Source organism: Lotus japonicus, chromosome 4 (genome assembly GCF_012489685.1).
Source record: "Lotus japonicus ecotype B-129 chromosome 4, LjGifu_v1.2".
NCBI lineage: Eukaryota > Viridiplantae > Streptophyta > Magnoliopsida > Fabales > Fabaceae > Lotus > Lotus japonicus.
In genome coordinates this window covers 61,644,913-61,667,447 of record NC_080044.1, presented here as the reverse complement: position 1 = coordinate 61,667,447, position 22,535 = coordinate 61,644,913, and the positions used below count along the sequence as shown (strand labels likewise).

Sequence of the window (22,535 nt, the reverse complement as noted above, 5' to 3'; positions counted from 1 at the left end):
CTCTTATCTGGTGAATATATACATATGCATCACAGTAGTGCAACACCAAACACACATCTTTATCTCTTATCTGGTGAATATATACATATAATGGACTGAGAAAAACCTCCATGAGTACTGGTCTCACATGTTTCGTGGCTTACTTGAAATGAGAGCAAGATAAGATCTTGAGTCATCAATCATGTTTCATCTTCAGCTAGCTGAGAATCAGAGAGTGTAGTCAGAAAGAGGTATGCACCTCATTGTCGTTCTGTTCCTACGGATAAATTCATGTCAAATGTTTCCAGGGAAGCCAAGGAAATCAATTTATTGTTAGAACATTGGTTTAGGCGTTTAGCATATTAGAAAGGATAGCACCTGTTTTAAAAGTCTAACCTCAATAGTATAGCTTGAGCAAACAAAGATAAGCAGTAAAATCTCATCCATGATATGTAGTTCTGTAGTTGTAACTGCAAGCACCAAAAATAATAATTAATTTCCTCGGTGCAAGAAGCAGGCAAAAAGAAAAAATTACCAAATAAAAAAGTTGCAAGGAAAAAAAATCTACAACTTCTCCTTTCTCTCCCCTCAATTCTTTCACTCCCTCAATCCACTTCACTGACAATGATTAGGTTAATCAAAACATACACAGATCAATGTTTCACCTCCTATAACATAGGACACAAATTTTAGATGCAAATTAAGAAAAACGAATAAAATAGAATCACATACAAAGGAGAATCAGAAAACATAAAAAACAAATCAAAATATTGCAAAATTCCATATAGAATATAAAATGGACTCACCATCTATGACTTCCAAAGAATCTCTTTTTGTGGAATATCTATAAAAAAAACCTGAAGAAAAGAATTTGAAATTAGCATGGCAAGTGATGAACGAAATTGACCTTGAAGTCAAACATGAGTGAATGAAAGTTAAAGGTAAAGTAAAATAAAATTATAAAAAACCATAACATATTATGCAAGCAAAGGAAGAAAATAATTTGAAACCTCCATTTGCAACCTTCCCAATCAGTCCAAGGCAGCAAATCGGAGGGATGCGATTGCAAGTCGATGGCAAAGTGGTTCCGTTTAGAGATGAGACGATTTTGTGGGGGTGGTTCCGTTCAGTGGAGAGATGAGATGAAAATTGCATTGAGGAGATGAATTCCATGGAGGAGATAGTGGAGGTAGGCAGGGTTTTAAGAGGGTTTTTGCTGATGGGATGTATTATTGATTTAAATCACTTATCACAGATTTTATATTAAGATAAAATCATGTAATAAACAACATAAATCCTAATCAAGTCTAAAATTTAAAAATGTACTAAATAAATATAGATAAAAACTATCAAAATCTAGCAAATCACAATAAAAACTCATAAAATCCGGAATTAATTAAAAATCCGAAAATTCAATAAAAATACCATAAAAAATAATTAATACTCTAAAAATAAATAATAATATAAATTAAGATAAAATACAGAAATAAACAACATAAATCCTAATCAAATCTAAAATTTAAAAATGTACTAAATAAAAATAGATAAAAACTATCAAAATCTAGCAAATCACAATAAAAACTCATAAAATCCGGAATTAATTAAAAATCCGAAAATTTAATAAAAATACCATAAAAATTAATTAATACTCTAAAAATAAATCAAAAATAAATTAAGATAAAATCAAGAAATAAAAAACCTAAATCCTAATCAAATCTAAAATTTAAAAATGTATTTTTTTATTAAGGAGAAATAAGGTAAGGAAAAATCAGGGCACATGTGGCAAGTGGGGCCAAGGAGAAAGAGCTTACATGTAAAATATCAGGTGAGAATTAATTTGGGAGCGACACGTCACTAACTTGGCCTGTGAGAGCGACACGTTATGCTAGAAGTTGTTCTTTTCTAATATATATTGATTCCGCTGTTTATATTTATTGTTCTTTCGTCGGAGTTAAGATAAAGGAGTTTTCTGGAGACGTGATAATAAGGAGTTTTCTAAAAAGGAAAAATGAACCCTTATCAGTAAATAAAGAAGAGTAAATGAATCGGCGAAAATTATTTGCGAAATTTTGGTAATTACTTGACGCTTGAGAAATCGGGGCGTTACATAATCTGACGCTGACACGTCACTAAGAATTAATCTGGTGCTGACATGTCACTATGGAAGTTCTTCTTTTCTAATATATATATTGATTGATCGATTTATCACATTGATTAACCAAATCTTTTTTTATGGGTTGGAATCAATCAAACATTAATGCCTAAAGTTTTTCCCAATATTTAAAGCAGAATTAGGCAAGGAATAATAAATCATTTTCGTTTTTTAAATTAATGGAAAAAAAACATAATACATTAACTAAATTCCCAATTTGAACCTGATCTAGGTCATCATTTCGTTTTCTATATTTATTCTAAATTAAAAAATAATACTTAAATATGTAAAGAGTAATAATTAATTTGTCTACTATGAACCACCAATAATTAAAATAAATGAAAGATTGCGGAAAATTAAATATTAATAATTGTGTCTAAAAAATTAATTCATCTTCTTGCTACATTTGCAAGCAGGGTAATACCAATCCATACCCTCTGCGATATACTTAACCGTACCAAGAACAACACAATTGGACTTCTGCTAAATTAAATGTGTAAATCAAAACGTGTAATATATGTTGTAACTAAAAATGGAATGGAATATAAATTATTATTGAATTGTAAAGTCAAAAGTATACCTCAGCAAAATCTTTGAGTTGCTCAATGATTTTCCCATCACTAAGTTTTAGGAAATCATCTTTAGGGGTAGATTTTTTTGCCGAGTCCTACAGCGGGCTAATCACTTGTGCAGCAGTATCATTTGATTCCAAGAACCTGGAAGATAGCCGATTTCATAGTTTGTTATGAATAGAAAAAATGAAAGAGGTTTAAAAAATTAGAATAAAACTCACCGAGCTCGGAGAGGGGCAGCTTCTTGTATGAGAGGATTAAAAATAACCTTTGTAGCCTCATAAACATTTTGGAGACTTGTCTTACCTGTAAAAAAAATTAGAATAAAGGAAAATAATATTCGCAACGAAATTTTGATCATTTGACACCAGATCAAACTTTTCAATATCTTTAAAGGGCTTGATCTTTGCACATTGCACCACCACAACAGTATTTGTTGCATCTCCCGATGCAAGGTAACCTACGATTTCCGCAACATACTTGCCAAAAAAGGCACATTCAACCCTATCCCTATTTAAAAATTTAGGAAAATATAAAAATGATTTAATAATAATAAATAATGAAAAAATGTGAATAAAATTTAAAGTCAAGAGTGTACCCATCTTGGTCAAGTTGAATAGTAATTCTCTTATGTTTTTCCCCGTCTTTCTCAAATTCTTGCTCACCAGTTGCACCAGTGGGAATCTCAATTACATCTGCTCAATCAAAAAAACATTAATCCAAATTTTAGAGCAGTGATTTAAAAGCAAAAAGATTTGAAAAGAGTATATACCTATAAGAAAAGATGTATCAAGGTCCTTAGAAATTATATCAGAGAGTGGAACAAAAGAATAAGGGCTTAAGTTTATCGCCTTGTTGGGAACCAATCTCACAGAAGTATGAATGTCAAAGTTGATTTTCCATGGATGCGAGGTTGGACGGAAGTCACGACCGCTTTCATCAACACGAAAAAATGAAATCTGATATACCCGACCTTCACTTAGTAAAGATTGGAATCGGTATATAAGAGTCTTTCTTACCGAAGCGTGAATCTTATGACCTATAAATGTAACAATAAGAGAACATAAGAGATTTACCAACCATTTCAAAAAAATTAACTTAAAACATGGTGATTATAATAAAAAGTGATATACCTTGTCATCCATAAGAATCGTGTCCATGGAAAATGGAAGCTTTGAGCCATATAAGCTCGGACTATGCCATAAACGAATAACCTTTGCCACAATAGTCCAATTCTCCTTCGAGACATCGTGGGTGGCGACATCGTCAATTGCCATGAGATCAGAACAAAGTATATTTCAAAGCTAATTAATTGGTGGATGATGAAAGGACTGATGATGGTGAAGAATAGCATTAGGTGATTTATATAGAAATTAGATAAATGTGGCTCACAATGTAAAGAAAAAGTGCAAAGAATACACCCTTGACTTTTTATTCGAGTATTATAGTAATTCTTATGATTCCTATTACAAAACTGAATATTCGAATTGAATTTGAATTGAATAAGATGAATAAATCTTAAATTTCCAGTCGAAAATATCCTAACATTTGATAGCATTAAATGTAATCAATCCAAATTCAAATTTTCCTCAGCATTTTGCGGTTTTAATTTGGTCGAACATATGGTCAAATTGGAAAGTAGTAAATAGAATCAATGCTAATTTGACAATATCATTTAAATTTAAAGTTTTTATTTAAAAGAATTAAATCAAATGAATAAGTAGATACAAATCAATACTTAATTTTAAAAACATAATGCATTAACTGATATAGGTCAGCATTATGTGTAACCGTTTTTTTAGGTTTATTCTTTTATATTGAGAAAGGAAATAAACTTACTCAATTTTAAAATTTTCCTTCTAATTAGCCTAACCTTCTGGAAATTTTTTTAAAATCAGTAGCATTAAAGAAGGATAATCAAGGAGTCCGATTTTTTAGGTTTATTCTTTTCTATTCATTTATACATCTATATAATTGCCCCAATCAACGACAATTATTCAATACTCCTGGAATTTTGGCTGTAAATTAATTGTGTGACAATTGGAATTTTTGACTCATTGAGAAAGGAAATAAATTTACTCAACTTTAATTTTTTTCATTCAATTTAGCCTAACCTTCTGGAATATTTTTTAAAAATTGTAGCATTAAAGAAGGATAATTAAACTCGGCAATTTTTTGAATGTTGTTTGTATTCTATAGTTGTGGCTCTTCAATTTGACTTTTTCAAATAAATGAGTGGAATCAATTGGCATTGCATTCAAATAAATAGGTTTAATTCAAATAAATGTGTTGCCAACTAATGGGCCTCCATACCAAACTCATATAAAAATGGGCTTGTAATACTTTGGTCCAAATCAATGTCATGGTGACACTTGTTAGGCAAAGAGGGGGTTGGGCGAAAGTTATTCTTGGAGTGTCAAGTGTGCTAGGTGGGTCTCACAACCTTCCTCTTTTCTAAAGTATATAGATAGATGAGTTGGAATTAAAAATTAAAGTTTTATAAGTTTTCAATTAAAAATAAATAAAAAAATGCATGTGAAATTGGTGACAAGGACAAAATTGAGAGGTGACAACATTTGCCCTTAATTGAATTAAAAAATAAAATCTAGGGACCCAATTTGAGGTAAAAAAATTCTAGGTCCTGAAACTCATTCCCTTTGAAATTCCAGGGGCTATTTGACCCTTTAAGCCTAAAAAATAAAAATTGTTCCAAAAGTTAAATATTGATTAAACATGAATACTATTTAAAATCATAAAAATTTAAAATAATAATTCCTAATTCTTTTTAAATTTGACTTTTTTGAATTTCAATTTCTATATTAAATATTGGCATATACATCGTTTCTAAAGATTGAGAGAATTACGTCACTCTAATTGACTCACACTCTTCACACAAAAACTCACCCATAATACTAACATATAACTGACTTACTTTAGATGAGTCAGCCCCCCTCCTATATATATATTACTAACCTCATCGTTCAAATCATCTTATCACTAAGTTTTTCATTTTATCTAAAGCCAATATCTTGTTCAGCAATGGCTTATGAAAGATTAGTGAAGAGGGCAAGAAGTAAGAGACATGGCGCTCGTAGAGGTCCCAACTCCACCGCTACGATGAAGGAAATTACATGTCACAATTCTACTACTACCATAAAAGCGCTTCCGAGAGACTTATTAGTAGAGGTGATTGCAACTCTAGCTTCACAATCCTTCATTGACCTTCACACAATCAAAACGTGTTCTAAAGATTTTCTTGACGCAACAAAAGATAGCTATGTTTTGCAAAGAATTTCTTTGGACACGTTCCCGTTAATTCATTGGTCTCCTAGCGACAAAACATCATGGTTCTTGAATCGTTGTAGGGAATGTGGAAACATTGAAAGCTTGTACCGAGAAGGGTTGCGAGAGTATTTTAATTATCCACATGGAAAGATTAATGGTCTTGAGATCTTGAAGGTGGCTGCTCAAAAGGGTCACAATGAAGCAATATATGTGTACGGTATGATTTCCTTATGCTCCAAAGATGATGAGTTGAGAAAACAAGGACTCAAGCATGTCCGTCTTCTGAGGAAGTCCAAGTGTGTTGTAAGTAGCAGGAACAATGTTAAACGATTGTTGAAATGTATGTGGAAAACTAATGCACCTCTTGAGCACAATCAGAGCCCTCTATGTCACTTTAAGAGCACATGCAAAGGGTGGAGAGTAAAGACTGATAGATGGGTATTGCTAGATGACGAGGACGATGATATTAACTTGTGTGAGTATTGTAGATGGGACCATGAGTTAGAGTTATTTTACCAATTATTCAATGTTCATTAGTTATATAGTTGCCTGTTTTAATTTACTTTTGTTGTTCTGGTTTCTGTTGGCTGTGTAGCTGTGGCTTCACGCCTAAACCCCTGTGGTGTTAGCTTTGTGTTTCAGTTTAGCTTTTATGCCCCTGTTCTGTTTTTTCTGTCTGTTCTTCTATTTTTCTTTTTGGCCTTGGTGATCGTGCCTTGTGTTGGAATCCCTTTTGTTGTTTTTGTATCGAGTTATGATATATACACACATCTCCACTCCTTTTCTACCTTCATTTTCTCTATGGATGGATATATAAATGTGAAGAAACGTAGTATAATAATTATATATATTTTTTTTTGACAACTGAAAAAATATATATATATATATATATATATATAAAAGAAAGTTAAAAATAATTTCAAATTAAATCATAATAATGATAATATTAACTTTATTTCTTAATTTCAATGGTCAACCTTTAAACTGATGAATAACGGAAGAGGAACGGGTATTCTTTATTTAACAAATCAAGCTTCTGAATTCATGGATTTCACTCACTTATTTATATGGAAAAAGAATAATTATAAAACATCCATTTAATTAATACTCATAAAACTATTTTTTAAACATTAAAAAATGAAACACCATGATTAAATTAGAATTAAATGGCAATTTTTTATTTTCAAAATTATTTGAAAAACACAAGAGATAGAAAAAATTAAATGAATATTATAGCTTATACATTTGGGTAATAAATTTCAATGATATAAATGATATTTTTTAAATAATATTAAAGTTAACTAATAAAGGGAGTATAAATAGTTATTAGTTATATATTACCCTACATTGACGGTCAACATGAACAAACAAGCTAACATGCATGATTTTTTTTTTGGTACCGCAACTAAAAGAAACAAAAACTAAGGCCTCACAAAGGAGACACCCGCTGCATCCGCAAGGAGAAGCAAACCCAAGGCTGCCACTGGCTGCTCAACCAACACCAAGGCTTCATTCTGACTCGCGCCATGCTTAGCTAGGAAATCTGCGCACGCATTCCCTTCACGCAAAGTATGATGAAGCTTCACCATCCAAGTCCTAGATAGGAGATCCTTAATATCCCAAATCAAAGACGCATATAGATGTCTGGAAGGAGGCACAGACAAAATAAGGTTCACAGCATCTAAAGAGTCAGATTGACACTCAACAACTCGATACCCTCGCTCCCACGCAAGAGTTAAGCCCTGATGGATTCCAAGTAATTCAAGATGAAGAATACACGCATCATCCCGATAGCCAAAGAAACCACCCATCCACTTCCCCTCAGTGCTGCGGAAACAACCACCTAATCCACCACGACTAGGCACATCCCGGACGCTGCCATCCACATTAAGAACGACACTACCCGGAAGCGTTGGCAACCACTAAACCAATCTAGGCGATCCCTGGTGCCCTGTCTCCAGACCTATAAACGCGCTTACCAACTCCATGGCCAAGGACCCGACAAGGAAGCCATTGATTTTCCATACACCAGGTGTTGCGTCTCCTCCAAATCCACCAAAGAGTAGCCACCGCCGTAGGATCCGAGTTCTGCAACAAGCTACGAAGCCACACATTAAATGTTATCACGCATGTCAGATTGGTAGCTAACATGCATGATAACATTAACTTACTCAAATTATTTGAATAAAAATTAAAAATTGTCCCATAGGTTAAATATAGATTAAATCTGAATACGGAATAACATTTAATGTGGTAATAAATCGAAATAATAGTTTCTAATTCTTTTTTTAAATTTGACATTTTTTAATCAATTTCTATATCAAATATGGACATATATTCTAAAGATAGACAGGACTTTGCCACCGTATACTTGACTCACATTCCTCATAACATATTTTTCACCCATAATGCTATCATGACTCACTTACTTTAGAGGAGTCAATCCCCTCCAATATATATTACTAAACATATCATTCAAATCATCTTAACTAAGTTTTTCTTTTTGATCTAAGGTCAATATCTTGTTTGACCGTGAAGGAAGCAAGTGGCAACCTACTTGTAAAGGTCCTTACTCCAACGCTACCATGTAGAAAATTCTATGTCGCAGTACTATTGCTGCCATGAAAGCGCTTCCAAGGAATTGTATTTGTTACTCAATTTTGAAAATTGTGTCGTAATTTTGAATTACTAAGTTAATGTTAGAATATAATTAAGATGATTAAAATTAGTATAATTCTTAATTATTATGAGGATAAATAAATAAATAAATAAGAATAATTTTTTCCCTATTGATGGATAAATGGGATGAAACGTAATAAAATAGTCAAATGTAAGATAGAAAATTTAAAAAAATCAATTAAAATGAAAATATTAACTTAATTTCTTAATTTTAATGGTGAACCTTTAAAATGGTGAATAAATAAGGAGGAAGTCGTGTTTATTATTTAATATAATGTGCTTCTAAATTCATGGATTTCAAAAAAAAATTCCAGAATTTCACTCACCTATTTATATGGAAAAAGAATAATTCTAAAACGTACACTTATTACTTATAAATTATTTTTTACACATTTAAAATTTACCATAATAGTTAAATTACGATTCAATGGTAAGTTTTTATTTTCAAAATTATGTGAAAAACACAAGATGTAGTAAAAACTTAAATGAATATTATAGCTTATTTGGGCAATTGCTTTCAATAATGTAAAGGATTTTTGTAAATAGAGTATGAGTTACCTAATTAAGGAAGTAGAAATAATTATTACCCAGCATTGGCTATCAACATAATTAAGGAGCTAGAAATAATTATTTCCCTACATTGACAGTCAACATGAACAAACAGGCTATCGTGATAACATTAACTTACTCAAATTTCTTTCAAAAAAAAAAAACTTACTCAAATTATTTGCATAAAAATTAAAATTTTAAAATTGACATACCAAATAGGAAAGGAAAATGCTTAATTGGCACGACTTATATGTCGTGAAAACCATACGACTAGTGTTATTTTGTTTCTAATCTGACATAATTAATTTTCTCTATCCCCCTTTTGTTTCCATAAATTCTGATTGGTTAGTTTTGAACATCGTGCTAGATCGTATTCCTTGATGTCTGTGTCGTCAAGCACCAAATAAGAGAGGACTTCGTCACTGTAACCTCGACTCTCTTTCTTGATAAAAATTTCAACCATAATGTTAATATGACTCGCTTCCTCTAGAGGAGCCAAACCACTCCTATAATAAATAAACTCATCATTAAAATCATTAGGTTTTCTTTCCAATTTTATAGTCAATATCTTGCTGATGAGCAATATTTTACCCATTTTATATAGCCTTAATTTGCCATTATTAATGATTATTCGTAATTAATTGACCTTGCTTGACAGAGATTTCTATTATTTGGTCTAATTACGTTTATTCTTATTTTCAGGTTTTATTTGACATCAAGGGCATTTTGGGGAATTGCGGAATGAAGATTTGATTGTGCTGGAGTGAAGATTGTATTTTAGGAAAAATTAGGATTTAATTTCGGAATAAATTAAGTTTGATATCTTTCAGATTCAAACTTATTTAGGTTGTTATTTTAAAACTCTATCTTTAGGATTTATTAGGATTTATTGATATCTTTTAGGATTTGATTTTGATTAGGATTTGTGATCTCAGCTCCTATTTAAGGGTTTGTGCTGAGAGAAACAAGAACCTTTTACCTTCTACATTATTATTTTATGCAATTTCGAATTTCAGTTATATTAGAGCTCTGCTAGGGTTTTATGCTTTTAATCCCTATTCTCTTCTCCAATATAATTGTTGAATTCGCCCCATCCATGGAAGGCTAATTCCTTTCGAACGAATTCCTTTGCAAAGTATATCGCGCTCTTGAGGTATAGTGCTTAATAAAATTCAACTGATTAGTTTTCTTCATCTCTAATTCTGGCTTAGGTTTGCTTATTTCCTTAGGTTCACGAATTAGAAGATGATGTATGTTCGCTTAGTTCATATTAGGGCGTAAAGGATTCTTAATCGCTTAGTTTAGGAATCTGTGAATTAGTTATCGCTTAGTTAATTAATTCTCACGAACTAGGAAACTAATAACAAGAATTGATCTTTAGATACCCGTGATTGAGCAGCGATATACTGAACAAAGGGATTCGTCCGTCTTTACTTATCATATTAATCTGTTTTTACTTTCTGCTAATCTTTCGAACTGAATCACAAACCCCCCCCCCCTAGTGTGTGTGCATTTAGGGTTCTTAATATTGAATCTGCGTCGAACGATAATCCTTGGGAAACGACCTAGGAGTCACTTCCTAGTTACTACAGTTTTATAAATTAATTATTTGTATCGGGTACGGCCTCGATCAAATTTGGCGCCGTTGCCGGGGATTATCGTCCTTGCCAAAGGTTCAATAGAGTTAGTATTAATATTAGTAGTAGTAGTAGTACTAGTTAGTAGTATTAGTATTATTATTAGTAGTATTAACAAGCTCGATCTCTGACGCAGGTACTGTGAAGGTAAGGATTAGTGATTTTTGAAGGATAATTAGGCTGTAACTTCAAACGGCCATATCTTTTGCTCTAGAACTCGGAATTCAACATAATTTATATGCTTTTGGGGTAGAAAAAAAAATTCCAATCCATCTGTGACGGCTTCGCCGTGAGATCGATTCTTAAAAACGCAAAAAAAGGCCTTCCGCCAAAAGTTTTTTTTTAGGGTTTCGAAAAAAAAAATTTACTTTCATTCTTATTCTATTTGGGATACTTAGTGTTGCATGACTAGGGCAAATCCTGGGTTTGTGCATCCATTTATTTCTGAAATAGATAGAGAATGTCATAGGTTAATTAGAGCACGTAGGGCTTTTGTAATTGATCCTCATTCAAGTGATTCTGATTCTGACCTTGATTTTGATTCTGATTTTGTTGCAGTTTTTGATAACATGGCTGAAGAAGGACCGCGAGAAAGAACATTAAGGGAGCTGGCTGCACCTGATTTCACCTACGAAAGCTTGTGTATCCAGTATCCTGAGGATGTACCATGTGTACTCAAAACTGGACTAATCCATTTATTGCCTAAGTTTGGTGGTCTTGCAGGTGAAGATCCTCATATGCATATCAAGGAGTTTCTTACTGTCATATCCACCATGAAGCCTCCTGAAGTTGACAAGGATCATATCTGTTTGAAGGCTTTTCCTCATTCCCTTCAGGGAACTGCAAAGACTTGGCTGTATAATCTGCCTCCTTCATCCATTGCAAGCTGGGACGACCTGAAAAGAAAGTTTCTTGAGAAGTTCTTCCCTGCCTCTAGGACAACTTCAATCAGAAAAGACATCTCAGGAATCAGGCAGCTACATGGAGAGACTCTACATGAATACTGGGAAAGATTCAAGACACTATGTGTGAGCTGCCCCCATCACCAGATTTCCGAGCAGCTCCTAGTTCAGTATTTCTATGAGGGTTTGCTCAACATGGAGAGACATCTCATTGATGCTGCTTGTGGAGGTGCATTGAATGACATGACTCCTACTGAAGCCAGGCAGTTGTTTGAGAAGATGGCTGCTAATTCTCAGCAGTTTCACACAAGGAGTAATGATGCTATTAAAACTGTTAATGAGATTGGGACAGATCCAAGGATGGACAAGTTTGAGAAGAGGATGGAAACCATTGCCAGCTTGGTTACTCAATTGGCCATGAACCAGAATAAATCTTCACAACAGGCAAAGGTTTGTGGCATTTGCACTAAAGACCATAATACTGATGTTTGTCCTTCTCGGCAGGAACCTACAGATGAGAATCCTGAAGCATATGCTGCCAACATTTTCAATAATCGATCTCAACAAAATTATGATCTGTCATCTAACAGATATAACCCTGGCTGGAGAAATCATCCATCTTAGATGGTCTGATCAGTCCCAACCTGCCCAAGCACCGTTTCAGAATAATGCTAGACCATATGTTCCTCCTCCAATGCAACAACAGGCTAACAACCCTGTTGCACCACCGCAATCTAAAGAATCTTCATTGGAGGATATGTTGAAGCACCTGACAGCCCAAAACATGCAGTTCCAACAAGACACCAGATCCTCTATTCAGAATCTGACCACCCAGATAGGACAGATGGCTACTTCAATAAACCAGCTACAGTCCCAGAATTCTGATAAGCTGCCCTCTCAGACGGTTGTCAATCCAAGAAATGTGAGTGCCATCACCTTACGGTCGGGGAAGCAAATTGATGCAGATCATGGACCAGAGCCAGAGCCTGAACCTGAAAAGGAGACAGAGACCACTGCCACAAGAACCTTCCAAGTACAACCACCTGCCATTCCTCTTCCATTCCCTCCGAAAGCTATGCCAAGCAAGAAGAAGGAAGAGGTAGATAAGGGAATCTTGGAGATATTCAAGAAAGTGGAGGTGAACATACCTCTACTTGATGCACTCAAGAAAATTCCAAGATATGCAAAGTTTCTGAAAGAATTATGCACTCAGAAAAGGAAGCTGAAAGGAAATGAAAGAGTTCGCATGGGGAGAAACGTTTCTGCAATCATAGGTAAAGCTGGTAAACCTGCTCCTGTTTCTGATGTTCCTGAAAAGTGTGAGGATCCAGGTACGTTTTCTGTTCCTTGTGTCATAGGTGATACTAAAATTGAAAATGCCATGCTAGATCTAGGAGCTTCAATTAATGTGATGCCTATGTCTATTTTTAAATCACTTTCACTTGGACCTTTGAAACCTACGGGTGTTGTCATCCAATTAGCAAATAGGAGCACGGCACACCCTGCTGGATGGGTAGAGGATGTTTTGGTTAGGGTTGGTGAACTTGTTTTCCCTGCTGATTTTTATGTGCTTGAAATGGAAAAAGGATCTTCCCGTAATACAGTTCCTATCATTTTGGGGAGACCATTTTTAAAGACAGCCCGAACCAAGATAGATGTTTATGCTGGAACATTGACTATGGAATTCGGTGATATTGTGGTTCGGATAAACATTTTTGATGCTATGAAACATCCACCTGAAGACTATTCTGTGTTTCATATTGATTTGCTTGATGAACTGCTTGATGATATGCTTGATGAACATGAATCTGATTTCCTACATGATTCTGATTTTCCTTCACTAACTGGGTTATACACTTGTCATACATGTACTGCTACTGAAATGTGTGATTCTTGCATTGATCAATTTTTGGACACTGTTGTTGTTGACTCAGATGTTAAGAAATCTGATTGCACTAACCCAGTTGTTGAAGTGCAGGCTGCAAAAACTGTATCTGCTAGTTTGGTTCCATCTGTTTTGCAGGCACCCGTAGTGGAGCTTAAGCCCTTGCCAGATAACCTCAAGTACGCTTACTTGGAGGATGATAAGAAGCTCCCTGTCATTGTTTCCTCTCTCCTTCATGAAAATCAAGAGGAAAAGTTGCTGCAAGTACTAAAGAAGCACAAGAAAGCTATTGGTTGGACCTTAGCTGACATTCCTGGGATTAGTCCATCCATGTGCATGCATAGAATACTCTTGGAAGAAGAAGCGAAGCCAGTAAGACAACCACAAAGGAGACTCAACCCAGTGATACTTGATGTTGTGAAGAAGGAGATCACCAAGCTGCTACAAGCTGGAATTATATATCCGATCTCTGATAGCCCTTGGGTGAGCCCAGTTCAAGTGGTCCCTAAGAAGATAGGACTTACCGTAGTGAAGAATGAGATGAACGAGCTTATCCCTACTCGAGTGCAAAACAGTTGGAGAGTCTGCATTGATTATAGGAGGCTCAATCAAGCAATTAGAAAGGATCACTTTCCTTTGCCCTTCAAGGATCCTTCTCCTGTGGATGCTACCATGAACGATGTTTCCTTGGTTGTTTCCACCCTCCGCCCGCCATGAATCAGGGAGTTTTCTTTCTCCTTCTTTACTTTTATTGCACTTGTTCAATTCCATATTTGTTATGCTTCATTGGGACAATGTGTAGTTTAAGTGTGGGGGGGAGATTAGCTTAGGTAGAATAAATTAGATGAATTAGATGAATAAATTGATGCATGCTTCTCTTTGAATTCTTAGGTCTTGTTTAGATTATGGGCATTTTCTTTCTTTGAACTGAGTCATGATATCTTGTGATGTGAATCCATGCGTTCTTGTTGTCAAGTTACTTTTGAAAATTGAGGGGTTGAAACAATTATGATAGACTTAATTCCCCTGTGAGAGTTTTTGAGCCTTAACTGTAGGTGGTCAACTGTATGCCATCTCTAATCTTTTTCTTGTGTGATAGCACTCTTGATTACTTGCACTCTAGAACTTGACTTGACGCTTGTTTCTACTTGATACTCACATGCACATATTGAAGTGATTTTAGGCATTTTCTTCTTTTAATTAATAAGCCACTAGCCATATAAGCCTACCTTGAATGAATTATCCTTTGATAGCCACTTTGAGCCTTTTTACCCTTCTTTTCTTTAGCTCATTACAAGCGTATAAGTGAAAAACCATGATTGACCTAATCTTAGGGAATTTTGGAGCTTTGGAATTGTTTTGGGAGTAAGTACTAAGTGGGTAAGGGTGCATTGTTCTTTAATTCTTCCAATTCTCGGTTATGCTTAGTTGGTTGTTGTAAATAGTATGGTGGTGCTGTTTTTCTTACTAGTTTTGTTATTCAGTTAAAAAAAAACGAAAAAAAAAAGAAAAAAAAAAGAAAAGGAAAAAAAGAGAAGGCCAAGAGAAAAAAAAATGAATGAAAGGATGAAGGATGAAAAGTTGAAGTGTGGAATTGGAGGAAGAATTGTAAATCTTATGCTTTGAAATTGGGTTGATCTTGACTTACTTCTTACTTATTCCCCATTGCTCCTCTATTTCCTAAGGTTTTAGCTACTTATCCCATATTTTATCCTACCTTGTCCTTGGCCCCATTACAACCTATAAAAGTCCTTTTTGATTTTTATGTGCATGTGTTTTTGATTGTTGATGTTAGCGTCTTGTCAAGCCTATGGTAGTGTTTGTTCTCATGAAGTGCCTTGAGCGTAAACACAAACCGTAAACACTTGAGTGTAAACACTTTGAGAGCATAACTTGTGAGGTTCTATCATCTTTGTTCTCACCTCTTGGTTGGATTGGTTACTTTACATGCTTGGATGCTTGGATGATATTCATGGATTTCTTGTCTCTCTGATTCTCACTTGACTTTGCCCAATTCTCTACATTTCCTAGGATTCATTGTTAAGTATGTGATCTTTTAGGTTATTGCATGATTCACTTCCAGTTACAAATTGGTTTTCATGTTCTTAATTCTTTATTTTGCCCAGGAGTGCAAAAGGCTAAGTGTGGGGGTATTTGATGAGCAATATTTTACCCATTTTATATAGCCTTAATTTGCCATTATTAATGATTATTCGTAATTAATTGACCTTGCTTGACAGAGATTTCTATTATTTGGTCTAAGTACGTTTATTCTTATTTTCAGGTTTTATTTGACATCAAGGGCATTTTGGGGAATTGCGGAATGAAGATTTGATTGTGCTGGAGTGAAGATTGTATTTTAGGAAAAATTAGGATTTAATTTCGGAATAAATTAAGTTTGATATCTTTCAGATTCAAACTTATTTAGGTTGTTATTTTAAAACTCTATCTTTAGGATTTATTAGGATTTATTGATATCTTTTAGGATTTGATTTTGATTAGGATTTGTGATCTCAGCTCCTATTTAAGGGTTTGTGCTGAGAGAAACAAGAACCTTTTACCTTCTACATTATTATTTTATGCAATTTCGAATTTCAGTTATATTAGAGCTCTGCTAAGGTTTTATGCTTTTAATCCCTATTCTCTTCTCCAATATAATTGTTGAATTCGCCCCATCCATGGAAGGCTAATTCCTTTCGAACGAATTCCTTTGCAAAGTATATCGCGCTCTTGAGGTATAGTGCTTAATAAAATTCAACTGATTAGTTTTCTTCATCTCTAATTCTGGCTTAGGTTTGCTTAATTCCTTAGGTTCACGAATTAGAAGATGATGTATGTTCGCTTAGTTCATATTAGGGCGTAAAGGATTCTTAATCGCTTAGTTTAGGAATCTGTGAATTAGTTATCGCTTAGTTAATTAATTCTCACGAACTAGGAAACTAATAACAAGAATTGATCTTTAGATACCCGTGATTGAGCAGCGATATACTGAACAAAGGGATTCGTCCGTCTTTACTTATCATATTAATCTGTTTTTACTTTCTGGTAATCTTTCGAACTGAATCACAACCCCCCCCCCCCCTAGTGTGTGTGCGTTTAGGGTTCTTAATATTGAATCTGCGTCGAACGATAATCCTTGGGAAACGACCTAGGAGTCACTTCCTAGTTACTACAGTTTTATAAATTAATTATTTGTATCGGGTATGGCCTCGATCAAATTTAAATTTGACGAACGCACTGTCGCAGGTGCGTGCCAAAGTATTCTGCTTTGAATGCAGTACAAGGTGTTAACACCAAGATCGTTCTCACAAGGACTTGATAAATTATTAATTGATATTAGAGTAAAACAAAAAACCTAAAAGGGAGTTTGGTTGATTTGATTGTAAAGTAAGCAAACAGAAATTAAAATAGATTTAATCAGATAAAAGAAAGTGTTAGTCCTCGGATTATAACATTCAAGTGCAACAAACCTTCATTTGTTACAAAAGATTAATTCTTCCTTATTGTTTCCCTAATTCGTGAGAGTTGATTAACTAAGCGAAAATCAATTCACAGTTTCCTAAACTAAGCGATTAAGAAACAGTTACGAACTAACATGAACTAAGCGAACATGCATCAACTCTTATTTCTAAAACTACGGAATTAAGCAAACCCTAGATCAGAAATAGAGATGAAGAGAATTAATAAAGAAGAAATTTGCATTAAGAATAGAACCTCAAGTTTGCAAACACAAGAATATTAAAAATCCTAAGACTAACTATGGAGTTTAGCAACTCATACTAGAAAAGATGGAGAGAGATATTAGGAGAAGGTGGAGGAGGTGATGGTGAGATGTGGTGAGGTGGTCTGGTGGTGAGGTCTAACAAAAGCCTAAACTCACTTATTTATACTAATAAATAAACTTGTTCATCAAGTAACAATCTTTGTTATCTAAATCTTTTCTAAATCTTCACAAAATCGGGCCCACATAAAGGAGTAAGCTTCTGAACAATCAGGCATTCGCGGATCCCACAAGAAGTCTGAATCTTCAATTGAGGTAAACATGAGAGTTGTTTCTCTTTAAGTCAGCTTCGCGGGCCTTCAATCGGATCCTAATTCGGAGTTCTGTAGCCCAAGATATGATCATTTTAGTGCAGACTGTTCCAGACTCGCAGGATTAGCGACAGTAACTTTGCAAGGACATTCTGACCACGTTTGAGGCTGATTCTTGAATTATACTGAACATGAAAGTTGTAGGGCTTCGAGTTAGCTTTCCAACGACATATTATGGGCCTTATTTCGATATTTCTAGCTCCATATTCAATCTGTTCTAGCAAAACAGTCATAGAAACTAAAAGTGTAGAATTAAGCTCTTTTCCATGAATAATCCAAATAAACACTTATGGTCAAAACATGGCTAAGTCATAACAATTAAGCACAAAAATGTATATAATGAAGCTTAGAAAGACACACATAAAGTGCATCAATTATGCGCTTATCAAATACCCCCACACTTAACCTTTTGCACTCCTGGGCAAAACTTAACTTCAAAGAAGATTCAGAAAATCAATTATGATAACAAGTACTTCCTAAAACATAAAAACTCAGCTCACACTTATCTTTGAGAAGTAGAAATTCAGATTTATGAGCAAGAAAACAACCACTTCATTTTCCACAAAGACTAGACAAATTAGATTTCATCACCTACATTCCAAGCCAACAAGAAATTTCAAATTGAACATCAAAGTTGGATGCAAGTGTTATACTCTCTACTCTCAAGTGTTTGGGCTTGTGTTTAATCATGCTTAAGCAACTCTCATCATCTCATGGAAACATGCATCTATCATAGGCTTGACAAGATTCTAACACACCAATTAAATTGAACAAATGCATACAAAGATCAAAGGACTTTTGAAGGTTGTAACGAGGCTAAGGTCAAGGAAGGATTTATGAAAGATATTCAGAGTTAAAACCTTAGAAAAAATAAGAGCAATGGGGAAAAATTCAAATTAAACTTACTCACAACCCCAAGAATTAACACATTCTTCCTTTTACAACTTCATTTTTTCTACTTCCACTTCCTTTTCTTTCTTTAGTACCTTCCTTCACTTTGTAACTTCTCTTTTTTTTCTTTCTTATTCTTTTTTGACATTTGCATTTTTTTTTTCTTTCAACTTCTTTTCAGCTTGCTTACAATTTATCCTCAAGGAAGGCACCTCTTTTGAGCAACTTAGACCATGCATTCAAATAAATCACCCCCGCACTTGTTGAATACTCATTCTCAAGTCAATTCCAAAGCTCTTACATTTCCTAAGGTAAGGTATCATCATTGTTTTTCACTTAGGCTTGTAATGAGCTACAAAAGAATAGAGATATTAGGCTCAAAGGGGTTAAAACAAAGGTTAAAACTTGCAAGGTAAGCTTTTTAGGCCAATAGCTTATTGAAAAAGAATGCCTTATCACATCAAAGTATGAAAATGAACAACAATTTTAGTCAGAATGTCAAGTTCTGCAGTGCATATAAACATAAGAAAATCACACAAGAAAGAAGAGTATCATGGCATAGATATTACCATTCAAGTGTTTGGTCCAAAATCTCACAAGGTAGTCCTCACATGGCAAGCATATAACACAATGAATCCAACAAATCAATTCTCAATGCAAATCATGATGGACTCAAAATACAAGTAACTTCATCCAAGAGAGACATGAAACTTAACAACAAAAATGGTTATATTGCTCACAAACTCAGCATCTCTAAAACTCATTGAAAAGATGTGAACCATTTTATTGAAAAGAATAAAAACAAAGCAAATAAATTAAAATAAAATTGCAAACTATCCTAACTGAGGTTCTACTACTCCTAAATAAGATTCCCACCCCCACACTTAAATCGCACATTGTCCTCAACGTGAGGCACAAATCATCAAATAAATTAGACAAGTGTAATAAAAGAGAAAGGTTAGGAAAAACCAGGGATCAAGGGAGCTGGCGAGGCATGAAACCCGGTAATGCTCTGAATCTGCTATCACCTGGGTCCGGTGGAGGCCTTGCATTAAGGGGAAGCTCATAGTCTTGAGGCACAACAACGACAATCCACAAGTCAGGTGGCTTTGGAGGGATCTCATCTGCAACAATCTTAACAAACTCAAACTGTTCTCTAGCACCTTCAGCATGTTTTATGACAATGATCAGTTTCAGTGAAAACTTTTTTCGAGCATGTGTATCACCTGAAATAAGAGTAAATGAAAAATTAGCACATTCAACAATCAACTCTTTGTCTGGAGGCTTTGGTAGAGGTTTCAAAAAGTATTCCTCCATTGAGGTAGGCTCCTTGCAATCAAAAGAGTCTCCAATAAGCACGACTTTTTCAAAAATGTCTAGATTAATTAAAAGCGGCTTATGTGGAAATATTGCTAATTTAGATCCACGTTCTACATCCATCTTCTTAACTTCATCCCTTGCAAAACATTTCTTGAAATCATCCAACAACTTAATTTCTTCTTCACCAGGATACATCTTCTCACTCTCATAAGTTCTATGTGGAAGAGGGAGATGTATTTCTTGTTGGTTGGCTTCATCATTAGAATCTGCAAAATCAAAACATGCTGGACTATCAACACTAGTATCAAAAGCAGCATCGACTTCAAGCTCACTAACATCACTAGAACCATCAGTGTTAGCATCAAGATGAGTATCAACATAAGAATTAACTTCATCATCTATCTCGGCATAAGCTTCCTGCTGCAATTTGTGAGCGCCTGCAACTAGCTCATTAATTGGAGCTTGTAAATTTTCAACATCTTGTAGGCATTGATCAGCATTTGCATTGAGATTCGCAGACATTTGGTTCAACATGTCTTGAATTTCTTGCAATATGGAAGGTGCCTCGTGGCGAGGTTGTTGAAACCGGGCTTGATTTACTTCATATTGCTTTGAAAGGTCTTCCAAAAATTGGGGTGGATCATTCCAAGGTTGATGGAATTCCTCTTGTGTATGATGTGGATCATGAAAAGGATATTGAAATTCCTCTTGCAGGTAGTAGCATGGTGGTGCATAAATAGGCTGTTGGAATTGCCCTTGTGGATGATAGCAAGGTGGGTCACACCAAATATTTTCAAAATTCTCTTGTGGATAACATTGAGGTGACTCAAACTGTTGTTGATAGCTCTTGAGCAACATTTGTGTAACAGAAAATTGTATCTCGTCGAGTTTGGCTTCTAGCTTATCAAGTTTAGCTTTCATCACTGCAAAAACTCCACAAACTAACACTTGTGATCCAATATTATATTTTTTTTTTCACCACAAAAAAAAAGAAAAAAAAACACGTTAGTAAAAAAAACAAGAAAAAGGGTTCAACGTTAGTAAAATAAAACAAGAAAGAAATAAAGAAAACAAAAAAAAAATTGAACGAGACCTGAAACAATAAAAGGAAAAAAAAAAAGGTTAGTAAAAGAAACAAATCTAGTAATAATAATAAGAATAATAACTATGAAGGGAAAGAAGACAGAAAAGATAGCAAAATAAAATAAAAGAGAGAAAAGATAGAGAAATAAGAAAGAGATAGTGATATAAAAATAAAATATAGGAAAGAGAATTAGAAGATATCAGATATGAATAAAAGATATGTGATAGATATAAAAGATATGGATATAAAATAAAAACACAATCTAGAATCTAATAATTAAAAAAAAATCAAGTGTGACTATAACCGCTGGTTCTTTTTTTTTTGTTTTTTTTTTTTTTTGTATTTATTTTAATAAAAACGAAAATAAATTAAACAAAAAAGGGAAAAAAATACTCTAAAAACAATTAATAATCACCAAAGTCCCCGGCAACGGCGCCAATTTGACGAACGCACTGTCGCAGGTGCGTGCCAAAGTATTCTGCTTTGAATGCAGTACAAGGTGTTAACACCAAGATCGTTCTCACAAGGACTTGATAAATTATTAATTGATATTAGAGTAAAACAAAAAACCTAAAAGGGAGTTTGGTTGATTTGATTGTAAAGTAAGCAAACAGAAATTAAAATAGATTTAATCAGATAAAAGAAAGTGTTAGTCCTCGGATTATAACATTCAAGTGCAACAAACCTTCATTGGTTACAAAAGATTAATTCTTCCTTATTGTTTCCCTAATTCGTGAGAGTTGATTAACTAAGCGAAAATCAATTCACAGTTTCCTAAGCTAAGCGATTAAGAAACAGTTACAAACTAACATGAACTAAGCGAACATGCATCAACTCTTATTTCTAAAACTACGAAATTAAGCAAACCCTAGATCAGAAATAGAGATGAAGAGAATTAATAAAGAAGAAATTGCATTAAGAATAGAACCTCAAGTTTGCAAACACAAGAATATTAAAAATCCTAAGACTAACTATGGAGTTTAGCAACTCATACTAGAAAAGATGGAGAGAGATATTAGGAGAAGGTGGAGGAGGTGATGGTGAGATGTGGCGAGGTGGTCTGGTGGTGAGGTCTAACAAAAGCCTAAACTCACTTATTTATACTAATAAATAAACTTGTTCATCAAGTAACAATCTTTGTTATCTAAATTTTTTCTAAATCTTCACAAAATCAGGCCCACATAAAGGAGTAAGCTGCTGAACAATCAGGCATTCGCGGGTCCCACAAGAAGTCTGAATCTTCAATTGAGGTAAACATGAGAGTTGTTTCTCTTTAAGTCAGCTTCGCGGGCCTTCAATCGGATCCTAATTCGGAGTTCTGTAGCCCAAGATATGATCATTTTAGTGCAGACTGTTCCAGACTCGCAGGATTAGCGACAGCAACTTTGCAAGGACATTCTGACCAAGTTTGAGGCTGATTCTTGAATTATGCTGAACATGAAAGTTGTAGGGCTTCGAGTTAGCTTTCCAACGACATATTATGGGCCTTATTTCAATATTTCTAGCTC

General features: G+C 34.3%; 6 protein-coding genes across 6 annotated transcripts; 3 read left to right on the top strand and 3 right to left on the bottom strand.

Annotated features, from left to right (window-relative positions):
• Window positions 1–2,798: 2,798 nt before the first annotated feature.
• Window positions 2,799–5,611, bottom strand: LOC130713101 (uncharacterized). Its single transcript, XM_057562901.1, has 5 exons — window positions 5,608–5,611; window positions 3,302–3,398; window positions 3,116–3,213; window positions 2,925–3,009; window positions 2,799–2,847 (listed from the first exon to the last, which is right to left on the bottom strand). Exons 1-5 carry the CDS (start codon window positions 5,609–5,611, stop codon window positions 2,799–2,801), a joined length of 333 nt encoding a protein of 110 aa, XP_057418884.1.
• A 131-nt stretch (window positions 5,612–5,742) lies between these two features.
• Window positions 5,743–6,525, top strand: LOC130713099 (uncharacterized). Its single transcript, XM_057562899.1, has one exon. The coding sequence runs from the start codon at window positions 5,743–5,745 to the stop codon at window positions 6,523–6,525; it is 783 nt and encodes a 260-aa protein (XP_057418882.1).
• An 884-nt stretch (window positions 6,526–7,409) lies between these two features.
• On the bottom strand, window positions 7,410–8,395 carry LOC130713097 (uncharacterized). Its single transcript, XM_057562898.1, has 3 exons — window positions 8,369–8,395; window positions 7,968–8,086; window positions 7,410–7,863 (listed from the first exon to the last, which is right to left on the bottom strand). Exons 1-3 carry the CDS (start codon window positions 8,393–8,395, stop codon window positions 7,410–7,412), a joined length of 600 nt encoding a protein of 199 aa, XP_057418881.1.
• Window positions 8,396–11,257: 2,862 nt separating this feature from the next.
• LOC130713096 (uncharacterized) lies at window positions 11,258–12,379 on the top strand. Its single transcript, XM_057562897.1, has one exon. It carries the CDS (start codon window positions 11,258–11,260, stop codon window positions 12,377–12,379), a length of 1,122 nt encoding a protein of 373 aa, XP_057418880.1.
• Window positions 12,380–12,449: 70 nt separating this feature from the next.
• Window positions 12,450–14,357, top strand: LOC130713095 (uncharacterized). The gene has a single exon (XM_057562896.1). The coding sequence runs from the start codon at window positions 12,450–12,452 to the stop codon at window positions 14,355–14,357; it is 1,908 nt and encodes a 635-aa protein (XP_057418879.1).
• Window positions 14,358–19,598: 5,241 nt separating this feature from the next.
• LOC130713094 (uncharacterized) lies at window positions 19,599–21,152 on the bottom strand. The gene is made up of 2 exons (XM_057562895.1): window positions 19,958–21,152; window positions 19,599–19,849 (listed from the first exon to the last, which is right to left on the bottom strand). Exons 1-2 carry the CDS (start codon window positions 20,862–20,864, stop codon window positions 19,599–19,601), a joined length of 1,158 nt encoding a protein of 385 aa, XP_057418878.1. The 5' UTR covers window positions 20,865–21,152.
• Window positions 21,153–22,535: the final 1,383 nt, after the last annotated feature.